Below are 22,998 nucleotides of genomic sequence, written 5' to 3' on the forward strand. Positions count from 1 at the left end.
CCATATTATTTTTTGATAAAACTCAAGAAACTCGAAGCCATGCAGATTTTGGTTGGTTATAAGACGTTCACCAGAACCGCAAAAATGACTACATTGCTGGACAAAACTATCGAGAAATTAAAAGCGAGAGTGTGTGCAACATGGAGTTAACCTTTCTGTGAAGATTACCATGGCACTTGGAAAAGCTTAACTCCATGTATCACGCACACATTCTCACTTTTAACACAAAATCGTATGAAAATGCAATTGGCTTGGGCTGCTCAAGATTCCGTCCAATCGAATCTTTTAAGAATTAGGAAACCCTACAATGGAAGGCCAAGGGTAAAATTTTAATCAACCTTATAAGCCCGTGTGGATCAATCGGACCGCGCACTGGACTCACAATCCAGAGGTCGCCAGCTCGAATCCTGCGGCGGGCGCTCTTAAATTCTTTGTGTGTAAAATATGGGTATTCGGTGCCATCGCTCCGTGCCATATTTTCATACACTTAGGAGCCCAGGGCGGCTAAGTCCATGTAGATAAAAGGAAGACACTAGTGGTTGGTACTAGCAATGGTGGCCGACAGCTTTAAAGTCAACTTCGTTATAAGCACTTATAAGTGCCTCTGAATTCTTATTGAAAGGGCCTTTCATAAAGACAAAAAGTAAAAAGGAACAATCTACAGCTTTAAAACAACTCTTTCGCAGTCCAGCTTAGCACGGTTTATTTAAATCCACTAATCTTGGCCAAAGAAAAAACTTTCCTGATAGAAATATGTAGCTCTTAGTTATGTGGGCAATCCTTTTCCCTTTAGTAATCTCAAAGCTACGGCAAGAAGGAGGTAAAATAATTGCTTCGCTGAATGAATTTCAGGACGGGAAAAAAATGCCACAAAAAAAAACCAGCGAGCTGCATTTGAGCTCATAATTACACAACCACGTGAAATTGCACAGCTCTCTGACACACGCCCATCTTTTCCCGGGCGCGCACGGAAGGCACAGGAAGGTTAAAGTGAAAACATGAAAATTAATGGCACTTTTTTGTCGTGTCCGCCCCTTGGGGGCGTTTTCATATTACGTTGCGCGAAATCAATGTTGAATTGAAGAGTTTTTAAAAGGTCCTTTAAGCTATTGTCTTTCATATGTTTATAGGACCTATTAAAAAAAAACTCTAGAATTGCAGCATTTATGTTTCGTCCCAGCTGTCTATCTTCTCTACAAGATAAATGTGTTACGTAATATTTAATCGACCCCTAAAAGAGCTATACAATTCCACTCTCCCACCCCACATAGGCCAACCCTTAATGATGACGCTGTTACTTCTCGTAATAAAATTTTTCAAATTCAAAACTTTTCTTTTCCTGCTGCAGCAAAAGTGCCACCGTGCCGCCGCCTGCTAGGGTAGTAATTTCCCCTTCAAGGGTGCCAGAGCGAGGGTTCCTGGCTGCTTCTTGAGCAGCCAAAGCAAAGTAGGCGAAGCCTTCTTGGCTCTATGTCAGTTGAAGCCGGTTAAAGTTTGCCTTGGAAGCGCAGCCAACTGTGACCCTAGATCTCTATGCGGAATTCTGGAGCAGTTATGCGCCATAGACTAGTGGTTTAAGACCGAGCACTAAGGTAGATTTCACAACTATCAACTGTAGGACGGATAATTTTCAGATTTCAAATGATTTGTTGTCTACTGGAAGATACAATGTCAAGAATAAAAAAAAAGTCATGAATTCTAGTCTGTGCACTTTCGGAATGCTAAAGCAGCGACCTAAACTGAGAACGCTGAACTGAACTCATTTGACGTTTCAGCTAGTGGCTCGGAGCTCATCACCCAACTATTCCCAAGTGTCACAAGTTGTCTCCTGGCTTGACATCGGACGAACTTTCTCAGCTCTGCGAGTATTTGCGCGGGCATTCAAGGGTTAAGCTGGCCGGCAAAACTTTTCGTGTGGGCTAACTGAAACCTAATTTGCTTTTAATTATAGGCCATTAACGTCTCTTACTTGTACTTCTGATTAAGTGGTTTATGCAGCAGAAAGTTGGAAAATGCTTGCCCATTAATCTTACCGTTCCGGTGCATTTTGGCCGAAATTTGAGCACGGTTGCATGATGTGGCTTGCATGTTGTGCCTCACTTTGGAAACATCTCTATTGCGGAAGGTTTTGTCGCCCTGAATGGCACGTGGAAGTTAAAGACTAACTGGGAATTGGATTTGGTTTTTAATAAATTTCAACATTAGGCAATCATTTACACACCCCAATTTTTTTGTCGAACTTCACAGAATTCGAACAAAATAAGAAGATTTTTTGTATTTTGTATTTTTAAATTCGCTTATGGTTTAGAAGTTTCCGACAGGTTTTTTTTATCATTTAATTTTTGTTTTCGGTTAATTTCAGTACAAAGTTAATTTTTCATGCAAACAATGACCGTTTTCTGATTGTATCCAAGCTTCAATGCTATAAGGCTGACAATGAAAAATCGCGAAGAATTTCAACCCACAATAATTACCGAAATTTTGCCAATTTTCAAACTATATCTTTTCAGGTTGTTCGGGCAGCAAGTCCAGCTCTTCTACGCGTGATTGCACTGGGAGCATTTTGTATATATTGTACGGTAAGTTCCCAAAATCAATTGAAAAAAATAAACACGAGCACGAAATCGGCAATACTTTTCGCGAGCATAGTTTGTTGATTCCCTCCAACTTTAATTAATTTCGAATACCCTCTGGAACGAAACCCCAAAACCATTTGTTTTTTTTTTTCCTTCCATATTGAAGTTAAATTTTAATTTTTCGCAGCACTCAGCTCCCTTTTTCTCGCGCAAGTGGCAAAAAACAAACTTTTGCATAAAAGATTCCTTCCTTCGGGGAAAAAGGTGCAGGAGAAAGTTCCACACTCTCCGGGCTAAAAACTTTTTCCCACCAGCATTGTGCAAAACTGCAAGCGAACATTTTTCCCTAACCCACCAGAAAACTTCCGTGTGAAAGCCAGTGCGCCTGCAGGCAGATTTGGTGTTTGTGTGTGCACGTCAGCAAGGTCACAAATATGTGTATGTAGCTTCTCTTAATTTTAAGATGCAGAAGGAGTGGAAATGTGGAAAGGTTTTTTTTTTCTTCGTTTTTTTCCACCCTCTTAGCTGTGAAAGTTCAACTTGTAAACTCGTTTGAATTAATTCACTAATTTTTGTTTCAAGTTCTCTTGAGAGTTCTTTTTTTTGCCCTTTGACTTGAGATGTTTTATCAAATTTGGCGTTGTGGATTTCATGTTGAAATCAACAACTTTCGTGTAGCTTACTTTTAATTATAAACTTTTTACCTTTTGGGATGCTGTGAACTCTTGCAATGATTGGCATTGTTTGAAGATTTCAACACACAAAAAAAGAAGTTCAAATAATGCTTGACCTCAACAAGTCCCTTTCAAGTACAAAAAGCCACGTGGGCACCCTCTCGTGCAGAAAGATGGCACAAAATTTCACCACCAACGAGAAGATGATGACAGCGACTAGCGTGTATAACCTTATAACGATGATAATTTGCTTCTAATTACAGTCTATCGTGATGTATCCACCCCCGTCGCTGTACACGTGCACGGCAAGAGTTTGGCTGCGGGAGATCGGATTCTCCCTCACGTACGGAGCGCTGATGCTGAAAACGTGGAGGTAAGAAAACTCCCCCTGGGTAAAAGGTGCGCCCATTTAGCGCAGCAGAACTTAGGTGTGGGAGTGAGGCTTGAATGTCGTGGCAAAGTCAGAGCGAGGTGAAAACCGAGATTTAATTATAGTTTAAATTGGTATAAGTTGTTCGTAGACAATTTTTACAATTTGAAAATCTGAAAAAATCATAACTGAGCAATTTTAGTTGAAGAAGACCCCATATTGATCATGCAAATGTAAAGATGTGCCTTATTCTAGAAAATTGTCGTTTTTTTGTGTGCCAACATGAAACACTTGATAAAATTTTACTATACACGTGACATAACACATATAGCTCAGTTTCCACAAAGTATCAGCTAAGTTCTATCCTCTTTTCTCTCTTTCCCTCCTCTGCAGGATATCAGTCATCTTTCGCGTGCGCTCGGCAAAAGCGGTCAAAATCACGGACGCTTATCTCCTGAAGCGGCTGGGGCTGCTCTGCGGCTTCGTCGGGATTGCACTTCTGGTGCGGACGCTGGTGGCCCCGCCGGTCGTAATCGTTGGCCGCACCGCCGACAACCTCAAAGCGTTCCTGTGCAAAACCGACTGGTGGGATCACACGTTCACGTCGAGTGAGTATTCAATCCATCAGCTTGCCCACCTACTGCAAAATTCCTCGGATGGAAAAGATTGAGGTCATTGTTGGCTATATATTTTGAAAAGTGCACTTTACTTTTTCTTAATTTAAAGTCATTTAACTCCATGAAGAATACCTTTCCCTCATCAGGTGTAACCCAGTATTTCAGAAGCAATTAACACCACAGACAAAGACACAGCCCTTAGGAACCTGGCAAACGCATTCAACTATTTACGGTGTGAAGCCAACTGTTGGAATCTAACACGTTCCCGCAACAGACAGCGCATGGCATAACTTGGCAGTGCGATGCATATTTGACGTGTATGAAATGTGAATAGATAGCGCACAATTGTAGTGCTCCTAGTCTGCACAATGGGCACTGCTCGAGGCACTTTCGAGAGCACCGTAAATTATTCACCACCCACCCACACCCTCAACAGGTTTTGGCGCGCTCAATCAACAAATTTACAGCTGGTGCTGCTTTATCAGGTGGAAAATGAGGGTAAATTTACCAACTCCACGGCTGGATGCGTCCACGCTTACCAACCAAAGCTGTTTGGGGCCGTTTTGTTTATAACTTAAATATTTGGACTTGCATTGTAGTGATGCTCTGTGATATGACCAACGTTAAAATAATATACCAATGCTAGTGTGGCATGAATCCAATGTTTCTACTATAAATTAATACAAATATAGACTAAACGCAAACAAGTTTAAACAAGTGGAGTGAAACTGTATTTTTCATATCAGCATTCAACAATAAAATATTCCACACTTTCAATCATTGATCAATCATCGCATTCTCATTTTTCTCACACGAGGGAAATTTGGTTGAACATCGCAAAACGCTTCAAATTGATTCAGTGAATGGTGATTTACGGAGAATGATTTTCAAAATACTGTTGTTTTGGTGCAATTATATTATTATCATTTACTCCAAACCAAACTAAATAAAATGCAATATAAGGGTATTGAAATCTGTTGCAAATTTCATTAAAATTACATTATATTACATTTACCTCAAATAGCATTACGATTTGCGATTTTTTAAGTTTAAATATAAAAAGATTTAAAAAAATCAAGAGTGAGTTGTGGCGCTAGTGTCCAATAGTTTCCAGGGCATTCATGGAAATACAATGTCCAATTCCAGAGGGTCCCGGAGTACCAAAACATCTTAGCATGGTGCTCCCAACAAATAAAACAACATCTCGGAGCGTATGGTGGTGTGTCCCCACGCTTCTTCCTGCCCTGTAGATTCAGAATTGTCTAATCTAATCTAATCAGACCCTAGCACAGCTTTTGAAGGGATCCTGGAGAGTGCCTTAGGTTAGATTACGCCTAGCACTCTTTTTGTCATTTATTAACATTTGTAGTGCGCCATTACATTAGAATGCATTGAAACATCACAAGCGTTAAAGCGGCCAGGCCTACTGCGTAAAGCCGTTTCGCAGAGATGATTCGCAATTGGGTTGAGTTTGAGCACTGAGTGTTCGAACAATAACATAATTCTGAATCGACAGGGAGGAAGAAGCGTGGGGACACACCACCATAGGCTCCGTGATTTTGTTGTATTCGTTGGGAGCACCATGCTAAGAAGGTTTTGGTACTCCGGGACCCTCTGGGATGGGACATTGTATTTCCACGAATGCCCTGGACACTATTTTCCAGTCCTAGCTCACCAAGTCGTCATGGCCTAGTGGTTAGCATTTTTGCTTACCAATCCAAAGGACGGAGGATCGAACTCCGCCTCGAGCGACTTTGATTTTTCGTTCATATTCATCATTTCAAATTTCTGTGTTCTAAACTTTCTCGTTGGAAACAGATGGGCATCGAACTCAAAACCATTCGCCTTACAAAGAGAACACCGTAACCAGTCAGCCACGGCCGCTCCCCCCAATTGTGTTGTATGAACAATCCGTGCTCAAACTCAACCCACTTCAACGAATCATGTCTCCTGCTGTACAGCTTTACGCAGTAGGCTTGGCCGTTTTGTTGAAAATTTTGCCCTTTATCGTAGTAATTGCCGATTGCAGATTTAATTTGCACCATCAGCAGAATGGCTCGCCTGAGTAAAATGCGCCATAGAAAAACATACAAAAAATCAAACCATCCACATTAACGACCCCCGGGTCTTTTGGGGTCTCTATTGCAAGTTTCTGCTCGAACCTAGGAGTCCGAAGGCTTGAATGGGGAGAGCACCCAAACCTCTTTTTACTCCAAGGAACCTTCCACCCCAGTGTTTGAACTGACGACCTTTGGATTGCGAGTCCAACCGCCGCCAGCGATTCCACCGGAGTAGGCTTGGTCTGGTGTGTTGTTTGTACTTATGGCATGGAGACAACTCCTACACCTGGAATGACTTAACGGCCTAACAACCAAGGCCGGGACCGACATTTTACTTCCTCATCCGATGGAAGGTTGCAGCAGATGGGAATCGAACCCATAAAACATACAGTTTTATGAATTCAGTGTAGTAGGCTTATGCTTTGGGATGTTTCCTTCAATGTTGTTTACTTGTTTGATGACATTTTTTAGCTTAAAACTATTTTTGAGCCACTTAAAAAAAAGGTTTTCTCAGCTTCTTTTCCTGGGTGCGGAGCAGAATGGACCACCTTAGGAAACAAGCCATTTTGTCTAATAACACGTTGAAGGGAGATAATAAATGATTAAAGGAACATTCGGAACATAGTTTCCATGAAGTTAGACCACTTTTATGAAAATAGTCACTTACCAAAACAAACATTTTTGAAAATAGTTTTAATATGTTGAAATAAGACACTAATTTTACAAATAAGTATCAAAACAACTAAAAAATCAACTAATGGTTGCATTAAACGTTGCATTAAACGTTCTGCCCCCAAGTGGATTTTAATTTAACACTTTCACTATCAAGCCAAATTGATTTGAGGTTCCGTTGTTGTTTGATTACCTTCATAATAGCTCCTGGTAACATTATAAACATTGAACAAACTTTTTCAAACAATCTTACTTTTGAGAAAGCTCAAAATGAACAACATTGCCGTGGTTTTGTCAATAAATTTACGTTTTGCCTTCCTCACTGAGGTAAGGCTATAATCCTGCTCTAAAAATGAACTTTTTATTAAAAGCTCGAAGACCCACCTTCATATATACATATCGATTCAGAATCGAAAACTGAACAAATGTCTGTGTGTGTGTATGTGTGTGTGTATGTGTGTGTGTGTGTATGTGTGTGTGTGTGTGTATGTATAGATGTGTTCAAAAATCTTGCCAAGTTTTCTCAGCACTGGCTGAACCGATTTTGATCGAACCAGTTGCATTCGACTTGGTTTAGGGTCCCATACATCGCTATTGAATTGTTTGAAGTTTCGATAAGTAGTTCAAAAGTTATGTATAAAAATGTGTTTTCACATAAATCCGGATCTCAACTATATGCATGTAAACGATGTCCGGATCCATCATCCGACCCATCGTTGGTTAGGTAATCGAGAGACCTTTCCAACGAGTCCACAACATTGAAGATCTGGCAACCCTGTCTCGAGTTATGACCACTTAAGTAATATTTATGTACTTTTTTGAAGCCGGGTCTCACTTAAATGCATGTAAACGATGTCCGGAACCATCATCCGACCCATCGTTGATTAGATAATCAAGAGACCTTTCCAACGAGTCCACAACATTGAAGATCTGGCAACCCTGTCTCGAGTTATGACCACTTAAGTGATATTTATGTACTTTTTTGAAGCCGGATCTCACTTAAATGCATGTAAACGATGTCCGGATCCATCATCCGACCCATCGTTGGTTTGGTAATCAAGAGACCTTTTTAACGAGTCCACAACATTGAAGATCTGGCAACCCTGTCTCGAGTTATGACCACTTAAGTGATATTTATGTACTTTATTGAAGCTGGATCTCACTTAAATGCATGTAAACGATGTCCGGAACCATCATCCGACCCATCATTGGTTAGATAATCAAGAGACCTTTCCAACGAGTCCACAACATTGAAGATCTGGCGACCCTGTCTCGAGTTATGACCACTTAAGTGATATCTATGTACTTTTTTGAAGCCGGATCTCACTTAAATGCATGTAAACGATGTCCGGAACCATCATCCGACCCATCGTTGGTTTGGTAATCAAGAGACCTTTCCAACGAGTCCACATAATAGAAAATCTGGCAACCCTGTCTCGAGTTATGACCACTTAAGTTATATCTGTGTACTTATTTTTCTGAACCTAAAAAAATAGCTGAAATATGTGTCTAAACCACTCATATTACCCATTGTTGGTAAAAAGTGAGGAAGGCATCAACCACACAGGTGGATTAAGTTAGTTTTTGCTCATAATTCGAAAAATACAATGAATTCAAACGTGGTTTTCGGTGTGGTGATGTTATTTGACGTCCTTTATAAGACCCTTGCCTTACAGTTGGTTTAAATCCATTCTAAAGCCCAAAACCAAGGGTGGCCCATTCTGCGCCCCCTGCCCCTATGTGAAATGATGTTATGTAGGTATAAATGGGTGTAATTTACACGCTGCTAGATAACTAGCTGCTAGACAGCAAACTGTTACCGTTCTAGCACTTCGTCCTATAAGCCTAAGCAGAACTAGCTTTGCGTTTGATTTGTCCGTTAGTGAATTTAGTCTTTATTTGTTATATTTGTATAAATTGTTAGGTTAGGCATGCGCTTTGTTTCTTGTTAAGATTTGTCATATTATGTCTCTTGTTTTATATAAATATATCATAACTTTAATCAGTTAAATGAACCCCACTGCCGAGTGACAAAACGGACATTTTGAATATACACTTCATACACTTACAAGAATTACGGTTTGCTGCAAGGGCAAGGGCGAAAATTAAGGTTCAGTGGACCTAGGCAAGGGAAGATCACGATAGAGCTGAGAGAACGATTTGAGAGGAGTAGAGAATTGGGGCTTCAAACTACTCACGAGTAGCGTTGGTCGAGCTTTTCCCTGTGACCAGCGACCGAACACGGACCAGACCAGGACCAATCAGGGGCAGCCGTGAAAAAGAACAAGTATTGTTAAAATTGTGAACAGTTTAACAAAGTTATACGCTGTACATTCTGTGAACCTGTTACTTGGTTGGGGAAAAGGGATTTGCCACCTGGATTGGGCACACGAGAGTCAGGACCCATTAAATACCAGCTAGAAACTCGCATCCGCAACCGCTGAAGTTGCTCCCGGTTTCGAAGTTGTAGTCGTCCTTGCGAGGAGCTACACGGGCCGGTGATAAGCAATGTCCTGCCAGAACAACATGTCGAGGTCAGACTCACCATCGGTGACCTCCACAACACCACGAGCAGCCAGCATGATCGCTTTCCGATCAATTCGTCCAGCTTTGAAGTTCGTAGGCGTCCACTACCTGGGACTACGGTGTGCTGGGTTGATCAACTACGAGCTGTACGAGCGCGAGGTTCGAGAGGAGACCACGAGACGAGGTTTGCGATGAGCCGAGCATGCGACACGTGGACGGTGGTGCTAATATCATCGGGCATCCACACTGCAGAGCACCAGTTCTAGCAAGAGCCCCCCCCCCATCAGCAACAGCCGGCCGGCCAACAACACCTACAGACATCCACACCAAACACAGAGTAAGGTAATAAAATTAGGGTAAAACAGACTTTAAGCGTTTTTGTTTAGCGAGAGAACATGTTGACTCCCGAAGTAGATCCCGTTGCCGACCCTGAGTGCAAAAAGAGGCCCCGAAGAGCCCACCCTTAAGGCCGTGGCTATTTGACCAGCCGAGAGGAAGACTTTCTGGTAACCCTCAGTTGCCAGCTAGTAACAAAACATTCATTCAACTTAATCTTTGTGTGTGTGTGTGCAACCAACCAAACGGGACCACGCGGTCACTTCTTACAAATTGAGTTGTTTCCATGAATTTTAGATTTTGTAGATTCTATACATGCAAATAACTCGCATAGGCATTTGGAAGGAGTTAGCTCTGCCGAGCTTCGGTGACCCATTTCTACGCTGGCTAGCCGAGCGCGAGGTACCTTAGCTTGAATCGACAAGCCCCGCTCTGAAGAACGTTTGCATCAATCGGATTTTAAACGTTATTTAGAACTTCCGATCCCTTGTCAAATGGACAAGGACCAGGCGCGTATATAGTTGATAGTAACAGTATTCCTAATTCCAGTCTGGATGGCCTAGTGGTTAGCATTTTTGCTTACCAATCCAAAGGACGGGGAATCGAACCCCGACTCGAGTGACTTTGATTTTTCGTTCATGTTCAGAGTTTCAAGATTTATATTTCCTATACTTTCTCGTTGGGAATGGGAATCGAATCCAGGACCATTCGCATAACGAACACCGTAACGTGTCAGCCATGGCTGCTCCTTGGGAACGCCCTACCGGCGTTGTCTTGAATGATGTGTGTGTATGTCAGAATAAATGAAAGAATGGTTGTTTTATAAAAAGAACGAGCTCACCAGTGAACAAATTGTTCAAAACCAGCTTCTCTTCAATCGTCTTCGTCTTCGTCAAACGAGGGCGGGTACCCGCTCAAAAAGGCCGGTTCCCGCTTGGGCTACTTCCGCTTGCCACCGCCCACTCGTAATCCGCTCCATCCACCTTTTGTAGGATTTTCCACGCTTTGACGCAACGGCAACGGAACCTCCCTGCTGCGGCTGCGTTCCATATTAACCGGTGCCGGAGAACTAATCCGTGCCCCTCGGCTCCGATTCCCTTTCGTTAGCGGGATGTTGACCTTGACGGGGACCGAGCACCATCCTGGTCTTCGGGAAAGGTTCGACAGCTACCGAGTTCCATGCCAGTTCCGCAACCAACCCGGAACAGGCCACGTTCTCCATTGAACCGTCCTCCTTCAGCACCACCACCACCACGATCCATCCAGATTATCCCATTTTTTCGCCGAACACTCGTTTGAAAAACTTAACTTTCCAAGTAATTTTCACAATCTTTTATCAAAAAATATTGGAGCCCGAGAAAAACTGTGACAGCGAAAAGTTTTCGCGTCCGCACGCCCCGATTGCTACGATCAATCCATTCATTCAACTTCAACTTAATCTTTGTGTGAAAAATGTTTGTTTTAAAATTTATCTTTCTATTCAATGATCATATAAACACGGAAGCAAACTCATCACCTTGAATCCATTGCATTCCACTGTTCATAAATGAAGTGTAAAAAAAGCATCCTCGACCTGTCTTCCCATCCAAAGCGTCGTGGCAGTATGATGGATTGAGCAGAGATGAAAATGTGCACCGTGCAACTGCATCAAGACCGTACCGGAAATAACGTTTCATGCTACTTTTTTCAGCTCTTCTTGCCCTTTCTATCCATCTAAACGTTTCTCACCCTGAAGTCATAATTTATAGCCAACTTACATCTTCTTGCCATGCCACGACGACGACTACGACGACGTTGATCCTTTTTCCACCAACACTCAATACATTTTTTTTGCTCCTTTTTTCAATGTTTCTCCATTTCCGGCTCCATTGCTGTTGTTGCCGCTGCTGCTGATACGACCATCAACAACGTCTGTCGACTTCAATTACACCACCACCACCGCTCGGAACTCGGAACAGTGGAAGTTCTGTTTCTGGCGTGGGGCGTTCGGTTGTGCATCATGGTGCGGAAGGCGCCGTCCGAGTTCAACGAAAGTCGATTTATTTCGATGGCAATCTACAACGAATTCCTACTCACGTGCTTTCTCAATGTGTCGATGTAAGTATGCGTATGTGTGTATTTGTGTGATACATTAAATGTATATAAAAAAGACATGGTGTAGTTTCGAGGACGTGATCACATGTTCACAGCTCTGTGGCACAACATAAACTTGATCGAAGACTTATCTCATACACGGTGCTTAGGAAGCTATTAAGAGAGACAAAACCATGATACATTTTTTCGTTTTGCCGAAGAATTTTTACGTCGTGGTTAGATTTAAAAAAAAAGTTCCATATGATTTTGAACGTTGTCAGAATTCGGATAAGTTTAAGGGGTTACAAACATGTAGAAAATCACAAAATTTAATAATTCAGAAAATTTATTGAATCCACTAAAAAGATGATTTTCAGTCGCTCCTGAAAGTTTCATGAAGATATTACATGTTTAAGCTGAGTTAGAGACGATTTTAAGCTCAACAATTTGCCGTGCGCAAAGCGGACTGTCAAACTTTTTGAAACACAGAGTTGATTTACGGGTGCCACGATATCTCGAGATGGGATGAATCAAATTGGCTAAAATTTGGAGTGAAGTCTCTAAAAACATATCCAGTAAATGACGAAGTACGATTTTGAAATTTTGCTTTTTAATAAAATACAAAAATCAAAAACTCATGATTTTTTATATAAAAAAAACACAAAAATATTTTTAGCCTTCGTCATGCACACAGGACCGGTATAACGAGTCTTCACCGATTTGGTCAAGGCAGTGTTGAGATATCGTGGTACCCGTTTTTTGAAACTTCAATTATCTATATCTCGGCAATGATACAACCAAATGTCTTCAAATTTTTATTTTTATTTTAGATGAAAATTAATATTTTAATGCCCTGATAACAGATTTTAAATGAAATTAAGTGTGTACTCACATCAACCTCTCACTTTTTTGTCGATTTACATGTATGTAACCCCTTAAACCAGAAGTTTGCCTCGACTCTAGTATTTGAAAAAAATATAAGAGAACCCGAGCAGACGGAAATAACTTGGGAAGGTCAGTTTTTGATATTGTGAGAAGATCGAAATGTGTTATTGGAATGATCGGATTAGTTGTTAAAATAACAAAAATCAATAACAAAGATTTGTTCGAAAAATAACTTAAACTGTTATTATGTTGTTATTGCAATAACAACCCAATAACACAGAAGGAATCATGAAGGAATAACAAGATTTGTTATTTTGTGCGGAGAGGTGGAGCAGCATAATAACAAAAAATGTTATTGAACTGGTATGTCTCCATAACAAAAAAAAGTTATTGTTTTGGTTTATTTGTAATTTGCAAATAAACCTGCAGTTGCCATAACTCCTCTGTACTAGTCAGGGCTGCAGAGTCGGGTACCTCCAAGCGACTTTGAATCCATACTTTGAAGACAACTCTGACTCTGGATGCAGGATATGACGTCAACGCCGACTTCAGCTCTCCAACAAAAACCCGATTTCACACATTCCGACTCCAAGTAAAAGTTGCTGAAAATTTGCTGAATCCGATGCAGTCTCCGAGGTCTCACTCCAGCTCGAACTTCAACGTCAGCTCCGACTTCCTGGCTCTGTGAAAAAAATAACAGTTTTTGTTATTCACACTTCAAAAATTCTCAATAAATAAATCAATTCCTTTAGAGAATATAACAAAATTAAAAAAAAATGAACTCTCAAAAGTTAATTTTATCGGATTAATTTCAGCTTGTAAATGACCCCGATGAAATTGGTCAAAATTATTTCATAGTTTTAGCCAATTTTAGCAAAGTCCCTTACGGGGTATATCAAATAATTTAAAAAATCAACTTCCAAAACTTCAACTTTTTAGAATAATTTTAGCTTAAGGACCCCATTTCATGGCCAAAATAATGACCATAACGAAATTGGTCAAAATTATCCCATAGTTCTAACAATTTTAGCAAAGTCCCTTAGGGGGTATATCAAATAATTAAAAAAAATCAGCTTCCAAAACTTCAACTTTTTAGAATAATTTTAGCTTAAGGACCCCATTTCATGGCCAAAATAATGACCCCGACGAAATTGGTCAAAATTATCCCATAGTTCTAACAATTTTAGCAAAGTCCCTTAGGGGGTATTATCAAATAATTATAAAAATCAACTCTCAAAATTTCAACCTTTTAGAATAATTTTAGCTTTAGGACCCCATTTCATGGCCAAAATAATGACCCTGACGAAATTGGTCAAAATTATCCCATAGTTCTAACAATTTTAAACAAAGTCCTTTAGGGGGTATATCAAATAATTTAAGAAAATCAACTTTCAAAATTTAAACTTTTTGGAATAATTTTAGCTTAAGGACCCCATTTCCTTACGGGGTATATCAAATAATTAAAAAAATCAACTTCCAAAACTTCAACTTTTTAGAATAATTTTAGCTTAAGGACCCCATTTCATGGCCAAAATAATGACCCTGACGAAATTGGTCAAAATTATCCCATAGTTCTAACCATTTTAAACAAAGTCCTTAGGGGGAATATCAAATAATTAAAAAAATCAGCTTCCAAAATTTAAACTTTTTGGAATAATTTTAGCTTAAGGACCCCATTTCATGGCCAAAATAATGACCCTGACGAAATTGGTCAAAATTATCCCATAGTTCTAACCATTTTAAACAAAGTCCTTTAGGGGGTATATCAAATAATTTAAAAAAATCAACTTTCAAAATTTCAACTTTTTGGAATAATTTTAGCTTAAGGACCCCATTTCATGGCCAAAATAATGGCCCCGATGAAATTAGACAAAATTATCCCAAAGATCTAAACATATTTAACAAAAGAAAAAATAATAACAGATTGTGTTATGGACACTTAGAAACTTTTCCATTTGTGCGATTTATGGTAATTTTATTTCTAAGTCAGTATACCGAACGAATAACAAATTTTGTTATTAGGAGAGTTTTTGAAATGTATAACATTTCCTCTTATTAGCGTGTTATTAAACATTTTCAATATAATATCACTTCAATACCAAATTTTGTTATTTTATCAGAAACTGTTATTATTTTTTCTTCTTGAAGTTGAACTTCAGGATAAAATAATAACACTTTTTGTTATTTTAACAGGATTTGTTATTGAAATATTATAAATTTTGTTATTACCGTCTGCCCGGGAATCTAGAAAATTCAAATAACATTTTTTTTGATTGGACAGCTGTCAAATTTGTATGAAAAGATGTATGGACGAACCAGTGCAGAAAGAAAATACAAAAATACAAAATTTAAAGAATTTCTGTGAAAATTGCTCTAATCTGGGGGTCGCTTCACCATTTAACGGTTGAATTATTCAGACACAATAAACAGTGATTTGCGACGATTGTCTACCCCACCAAAAACACACAGATGAGTTCGTTGATGACCTCCAGACGAGGCCCGGCCATGTTCATCTACATGACCGACATGCCACGACCGACAGCATCATTATCGTCAGAATCATTATGATGAGCCACGTCCGGGTCGGTCGAGGGTGACTTTTTGTGGGGATTATTCGCCGAACAAAGACCTTTCCCATACCCCTCCCCAAAATTCATCACATTTTGCTGCTGGGTTGGGGGAAACGACAACGTTTTGCTCGTTCATCCGTGAAGAGGCGCTTTCATTCATTTATATTAATGATAGTGAAACTCAACCGCACATCCACCCACACACATTGTACTTTGGCATATGATCCTTTCTCTCCGTCCATGTATGAGCCATTTCTCCATTATCTACCCGTTATGACTGTGTGTCTCATCGTTGTAATTGAACTCAGTTACATCAAAATGTTGAATTTTGACCTTGTTTAAAGGTCTCACCTAAAAAACTGATGGAATTTTGATAAAGAGTTATATGGAAGAGGTTGAGAGAGAACTTCAAATCTTAATCAAATTGTTCGCTCTTCAGCATTGCCTTGGCATTCTCAATTGCGAGATTCCTATTCGAAACTAGGTGTCCAAAGGCTGGATTGTTGAGGCAATTTGCAAACCTCTGACGACCTTTGGATTGTTAGTCCAACTGCATACCAGCGACTCCACCGAGGCAGGACCCAGGGAGACGACTCCTACACATGGATTGACCCAACCTCTAGGTTAGACCAGAGCCAACATTTACTTCCACGTCCGACGGAAGGCGTGGTCAGACAAATCTCGTCTCGAAAAATGCCACCGGAACCGTCTGGGATCAAACCCATGCTGACTGAATGAGAAGCAACCACGCTTACCCTTATACACTGGTCCCGGCAAACTTCAGACGAAAATCTTAATTTTTAACTTTAATAAAGCTACTGAGTGTACTACACAGTGTATGAGTGGTGGTGCCTCGCGAGCGACATGCTCTCAAATTACAGCAATAACGACTGTCGGAACGCCACCATCGTTGTCCTCCCAAACGATGATCCTTTATTCGAGAAAATAACAGTTTTTGCACTTTTATGTTGCTCTTATCAGACCATAGCAATCTTATTCTCCATAGTAACAACACTTTCGAGCGATGTTGGGAGGGGTGGTGGAGGTCACTTTTGCGGAAGCATCAAATATTTACAACCATTTTCACCATAAAGCGTGCTGCTTTTCTAAAATCCTTTTATAAATTGTCCTCTCACGATCACTTAAAATTTCCCATTCGCTAATGGGTTTTCCAATTTATATGCTTACAACATCGCGAAAGTGTGCAGCCGACAGTGATGGCGTTCCACTGCTAGTAGAGAGCACACAGTGCGAGGTTGTTTGACTTCTTCTTTTTTTTGCTCAGTTAGCCATCCAACATGTGCAACGTTTACAATTCCAGTAGCGTTACTAGACGTGGCGGTTAAATGTTTGATGGGTCATTACTCCTCAATTGTACTTTTAATCAGCAGAAGTTCAAATTTGGTGGCACTTCACTTAATTATTATTAAAACAAGCAAAAAATCATTTTGTTAAGTAAGAAACTGTGCCAATTTGAGCCCAATCGGTTAAGGTTTTAAGAGTCGTCATACACCGTTAAAATTGCTAATAAATCCTCAAGGTTAAAACGGATCATTTTGAGGTCATCGACTATGTTTTTCATAATAAAATTTTACAAAAGAATCTTACTCTTGATAAATAATGATCATTACATTTAACGCCCCCTTTTGCCAAAATTAAAAAAAAAACTTTTTTCCATACATTTTTGCGATTTTGCCTCCCTCACCTTACTGAGGAAAGGCTATAAAATCACTCTAAAACGAAATTATTAATTTATCCTCGTAGACCCACCTTTATGTATACTAGGGTGCCCAGAATATGGGATTTTTTCAAAACCTCGCTCCACAAGCTGATTATTGTTCCTTGAGCTATTTTAGGACTCTGGGCCAAATATGAGCAAAATTGGTCAACATTTACCCATTGATACTCGGGGGTGAAGTTTGTATGGGAAAAATCGAAAAAATGTATGAAAAAAACAATTTTCTTATTGTTTGGTCTGCACGGAGCGCTATTTCCATCCAAATATTCTCAAAAGTGAAAATCTCATTGGAAATTTAAAGCTCTACAACTTTGTAGAACATACCAAAGTTGTAAAACTCGAACCTGAAAAGTTATTAGCGATTTAAAAATGTCATTTTTGTATGAAAAACATTTTTTTCACCAACTTCAGGCTCGGGTATCAATGGGTTAATCTCAACCAATTTCGCTCAAAATTGACACAGATGCTTAAAATAACTCAAAAAACCGTTTTCCGCTTGTGGAGCAGGGGGTCATTTTTTCTGGGCACCCTAATGTATACTTATCGACTCAGATCACATTCTGAGCAAATGTCTGTGTGTGTGGTGGGATGTTGATCAAAAAAAATTGCACTGGATTATCTCGGCACTGGCTGAACCGATTTGGACCGTATTGGTCTCATTCGATCCGTCTTGGGGTCCCATAAGTCGCTATTGAAAATTATAAAGTTTAGTAAAGTACTTCAAAAGTTATGCTAAAAAACGATTCTAACAAAAGTCCGGAAGATTGTGAAAAGGGTGGTTTTGTAATAAATTGTCATGTTTTACATTTTTAGAAAGGTATTCGAAAGACCTTTCCAACAAGTTCAAAAGTTTGAAGATCTGACAACCCTATCAAAAGTTATGCGCACTTAAGTGTTATTTATGCACTTTTTAGAGACCGGATCTCATAAATTTCAATGAAAACGTTGTCCGGATCTATCATGCGACCTGTCGATGGATTGGTGATCAAAAAACTTTCCAACGAGTTCAAAAGATTGAAGATCTGACAACCCTATCAAAAGTTATAAGCACATAAGTGCCCTGAATTATGAAGATCTGACTACCCAATCTGATGGTATGAATAATGAATCAAGTTGATAGAACACTGAAAGGTCCGCCCTTGTGTATCTATTTTGGATAGCATTACCCTCTAAATGTGAGGAAGGTAACAACCACCTAAGGGTAGATTAAGTATCGTTTTCCATACAAAATTCAACGATCAATAGATCAACCCTTGAGTCTTAACCGATCTGGCTCTAAATTGACACAGTTTCTTATTTTTATCTGAAGAAATGAGTCTGGTATGTCTCCTAAGATTTTCCAAAATTTCCAATTATTCTTGTCGCCCTAAGCAACACCTCCTTTTGGCACCACCCTAAAGTTTCACCTTTTTCGATAAAATTGTAAAAAAAAATTGCTCTATCTGGAGAGCCACAAATCGTCGAAGTTTGATCCAGGAATAATTTTAATTTTATCCCGAGCAGACGGAAATAACTTAAGAATAAAATATTTTCATATTTGAAATTACTAGGTCAATAAAATTTTATGTTATTTGTAACAGAGCAGTTCTCTAGGATTTCGGTCATTCGATTTTTTTTGTATTTTTTAATCCGACTGAAACTTTTTTGGTGCCTTCGGTATGCCCAAAGAAGCCATTTTGCATCATTAGTTTGTCCATATAATTTTCCATACAAATTCGGCAGCTGTCCATACAAAAATGATGTATGAAAATTCAAAAATCTGTATCTTTTGAAGGAATTTTTTGATCGATTTGGTGTCTTCGGCAAAGTTGTAGGTATGGATACGGACTACAGTGGAAAAAAATAATACACGGTAAAAAAAATTTGGTGATTTTTTTATTTAACTTTTTATCACTAAAACTTGATTTACAAAAAAACACTATTTTTAATTTTTTTTATTTTTTGATATGTTTTAGAAGGCATAAAATGCCAACTTTTCAGAAATTTCCAGGTTGTGCAAAAAATCACTGACCGAGTTATGAATTTTTTAATCAATACTGATTTTTTCAAAAAATCGAAATTTTGGTCGTAAAAATTTTTCAACTTCATTTTTCGATGTAAAATCAAATTTGCAATCAAAAAGTACTTTACTGAAATTTTGATAAAGTGCACCGTTTTCAAGTTATAGCCATATTTAAGTGACTTTTTTGAAAATAGTCGCAGTTTTTCATTTTTTTAAATTAGTGCACATTAGCCTGTCCCATTTTGAGGTCATGTCGAGGAATTTCAGGTGCTCACTTCTTAAATGATAGATTATGATGTTAGGAACAATGTTTTCTTAGACAAGAAAAAATAATAAAATACTTTCTCGCACCCCCTAGTCGATTTACTGAAAAAAGTCACTTTTTTGAACAAATTTTCTAAAATCGCTTGGAATCAATACAAAAACTGTTTCGATCAGGTGTGTATTATCTTCAAACGATAGGTTTTTATCCATAGATTAAGATGCACTATCAATATTGGACCAAAATTTAAGTTTTTGGACTCTCCCAGGCGGATTTGTGTCGAAAAAATCGCATTTTTTCGAAACTTTTTTCAGAAATGTTCATTTAATTTAGGGTAGCCTATTTTTCCCAGTAAAACCAATACATGCAGCTTGTAGGAAATTTCATGGCGAACATTTTTCCCTCTGAGAAAATGCAATTTCGACACTCCAGAGCCGAGATATTTGAGTTTTAGTGAGGAAAAAAGTGCCAATTTTCAAAATTTCTCAGAATTCAGAAGCAAGGCCTACTAATTACACGATGTAGCAAGCATATGTCTCAAAGGTCAAGGTATGCTTTTTTATAGTAATTTTGGCGGCTGAATCCAAATCTGAAATCAAATTTCGTGTAAACAGTGATGTTTTGGAGCTACACCCTTTTGGAATGTTATTTGCGTGTTTAAGAGGCAGTTTTTGTAAATATTACTCGGTTTGTTCTAGAGGTCGTATCGAGGTGCTCCGATTTGGATGAGATGAGATGAGATGAGGGAAGTGGGGTAAAACGGGCATTGAAGTTTGAAGTTTCCAAGGATTTCGAATATGACAAAATTGAGACTAAAAAGTGCCGCTATGGATGCTGTAGGGACAATAACTAACGTTGTAAAATGTTTGTTATAGAAAAATCGAAAAACTATGAGAAAAACTGCGATTGGCCAAAAAGTTATTACCGTAGGATTATAGTCCATGAAATTCCCTAACTTTTGAACTAAAAGAGTATGGGTGTTGGAGGCTGTTGCAAAAAGATATTGAGGTTTTAAAAAAATCCATTTTTAACAGTAATTTGCAAAAGCTATGAGAAAAAGTTAAACCAATCCTGGATGTCTATGGCTCATTTTGAAGTGCTTCTAAAGACCTTTCGAATGCACCTAAGAGTGTTTTGAAATGATGAAGTTTTACTAAAATGCGAGCAATTTTAAGATTTTTTATGTTTTTGGATCTCAAACTTCAATGCCCGTTTAACCCCACTTCCCTTTGTCGTCGAGGGCTCATATTTCGCATGAGTTCATCTCATGTATAGACAAACAAACGCTGAAAGTTTCATCCAAATCGGAGCACCTCGATACGACCTCTAGAACAAACCGAGTAATATTTACAAAAACTGCCTCTTAAACACGCAAATAACATTCCAAAAGGGTGTAGCTCCAAAACATCACTGTTTACACGAAATTTGATTTCAGATTTGGATTCAGCCGCCAAAATTACTATAAAAAAGCATACCTTGACCTTTGAGACATGTGCTTGCTACATCGTGTAATTAGTAGGCCTTGCTTCTGAATTCTGAGAAATTTTGAAAATTGGCACTTTTTTCCTCACTAAAACTCAAATATCTCGGCTCTGGAGTGTCGAAATTGCATTTTCTCAGAGGGAAAAATGTTCGCCATGAAATTTCCTACAAGCTGCATGTAGTGGTTTTACTGGGAAAAATAGGCTACCCTAAATTAAATGAACATTTCTGAAAAAAGTTTCGAAAAAATGCGATTTTTTCGACACAAACCCGCCTGGGAGAGTCCAAAAACTTAAATTTTGGTCCAATATTGATAGTGCATCTTAATCTATGGACAAAAACCTATCGTTTGAAGATAATACACACCTGATCGAAACAGTTTTTGTATTGATTCCAAGCGATTTTAGAAAATTTGTTCAAAAAAGTGACTTTTTTCAGTAAATCGACTAGGGGGTGCGAGAAAGTATTTTATTATTTTTTCTTGTCTAAGAAAACATTGTTCCTAACATCATAATCTATCATTTAAGAAGTGAGCACCTGAAATTCCTCGACATGACCTCAAAATGGGACAGGCTAATGTGCACTAATTTAAAAAAATGAAAAACTGCGACTATTTTCAAAAAAGTCACTTAAATATGGCTATAACTTGAAAACGGTTCACTTTATCAAAATTTTAGTAAAGTACTTTTTGATTGCAAATTTGATTTTACATCGAAAAATGAAGTTGAAAAATTTTTACGACCAAAATTTCGATTTTTTGAAAAAATCAGTATTGATTAAAAAATTCATAACTCGGTCAGTGATTTTTTGCACAACCTGGAAATTTCTGAAAAGTTGGCATTTTATGCCTTCTAAAACATATCAAAAAATAAAAAAAATTAAAAATAGTGTTTTTTTGTAAATCAAGTTTTAGTGATAAAAAGTTAAATAAAAAAATCACCAAATTTTTTTTACCGTGTATTATTTTTTTCCAGTGTAGTCCGTATCCATACCTACAACTTTGCCGAAGACACCAAATCGATCAAAAAATTCCTTCAAAAGATACAGATTTTTGAATTTTCATACATCATTTTTGTATGGACAGCTGCCGAATTTGTATGGAAAATTATATGGACAAACTAATGATGCAAAATGGCTTCTTTGGGCATACCGAAGGCACCAAAAAAGTTTCAGCCGGATTAAAAAATACAAAAATTAAAATTGAAGAAAAAAGACCGATTTCGTAGAGAATTGCTCAACAGGATTTGTTATTGTTATTGTAATAACAGATAGAAAATGAAATGCAGTCATTATTTCCCTTGGATATATCAATCAACCAACAGTCTATCCCACTTGCTCGAGTGACAGTTCACGGGATAGGCTGCTTGTTTACATCCAAGGTTTCACCCTATTGAAATTTTACAACTGATTTTATCAATTAATGTTTGACACTTATTGAATTGATTTATCCGCTCTGTGACCAAATTCATCGCATCTTTTTCAGTTTTTAAACATCACTTCTATTGCGTTGTGCTAAAAAGTAAGGAAACTATTTGTTTTTGAAATAGTTTAAACCACTTAAATGGAAAGTGCAAAAATGCAATACAAAACAAACCCACGACGCCCTTGCAACGTTGGCTGTAAGTTGGTGGCAACCTCTTAGGGCCAACCTAAAAGAAGTCGCACGTCTTGTAGGTTACGTTTTGAGCATTTTCTGAGCTGGTTAGGACTATGATTCTAGCTGAGTTTAATCTTTGCACAGTGAAAAATTGATGCATATTTTGTGAGTTTACCAACACTTCATTTCGAAGTGAGTGAAAAAATAAAATTGATGAATGCTTCCAGAAAATTTCAAATTTTAAATTTAAACAGTGTCACCATTGTTGCAATGTTGGGTGTGCGGTAGAGTCGAGGCGAAAAATTATTTTCTCCACTTCATGTAAAAGCAAATGCTGTAGGAGTAGCAGCAGCAGCAGCAGGCAGCAGAGCGAAATGGAATTGTAAATTCAATTTATTCAATGCAGTTTAAACTGATTGCATGGAAAGAGGAAAATGTGCTGCTTGCCAAACAGTTTTCCATTCACTGCCGGGTGTAACGAGTAACTGCAAATGTGCAATTATTATACCGGAGGAAAAAAAACGAAAAAAGAGCAACGAGCCGTACTTTGAGCAGAGT

At 38.6% G+C, this 22,998-nt stretch overlaps 1 protein-coding gene across 1 annotated transcript in view; it reads left to right on the plus strand.

Annotated features, from left to right (window-relative positions):
* LOC120430005 (uncharacterized) overlaps positions 1–22,998 on the plus strand; it is a 238,338-nt gene that overhangs the window by 201,717 nt on the left and 13,623 nt on the right. The window contains 4 exon segments of the mRNA XM_052709458.1: positions 2,511–2,579; positions 3,514–3,623; positions 4,014–4,228; positions 11,790–11,928. Coding sequence (XP_052565418.1) covers positions 2,511–2,579; positions 3,514–3,623; positions 4,014–4,228; positions 11,790–11,928 — 533 coding nt within the window.

The sequence above is a fragment of the Culex pipiens genome, chromosome 3 (assembly GCF_016801865.2).
Source record: "Culex pipiens pallens isolate TS chromosome 3, TS_CPP_V2, whole genome shotgun sequence".
Taxonomy (NCBI): domain Eukaryota; kingdom Metazoa; phylum Arthropoda; class Insecta; order Diptera; family Culicidae; genus Culex; species Culex pipiens.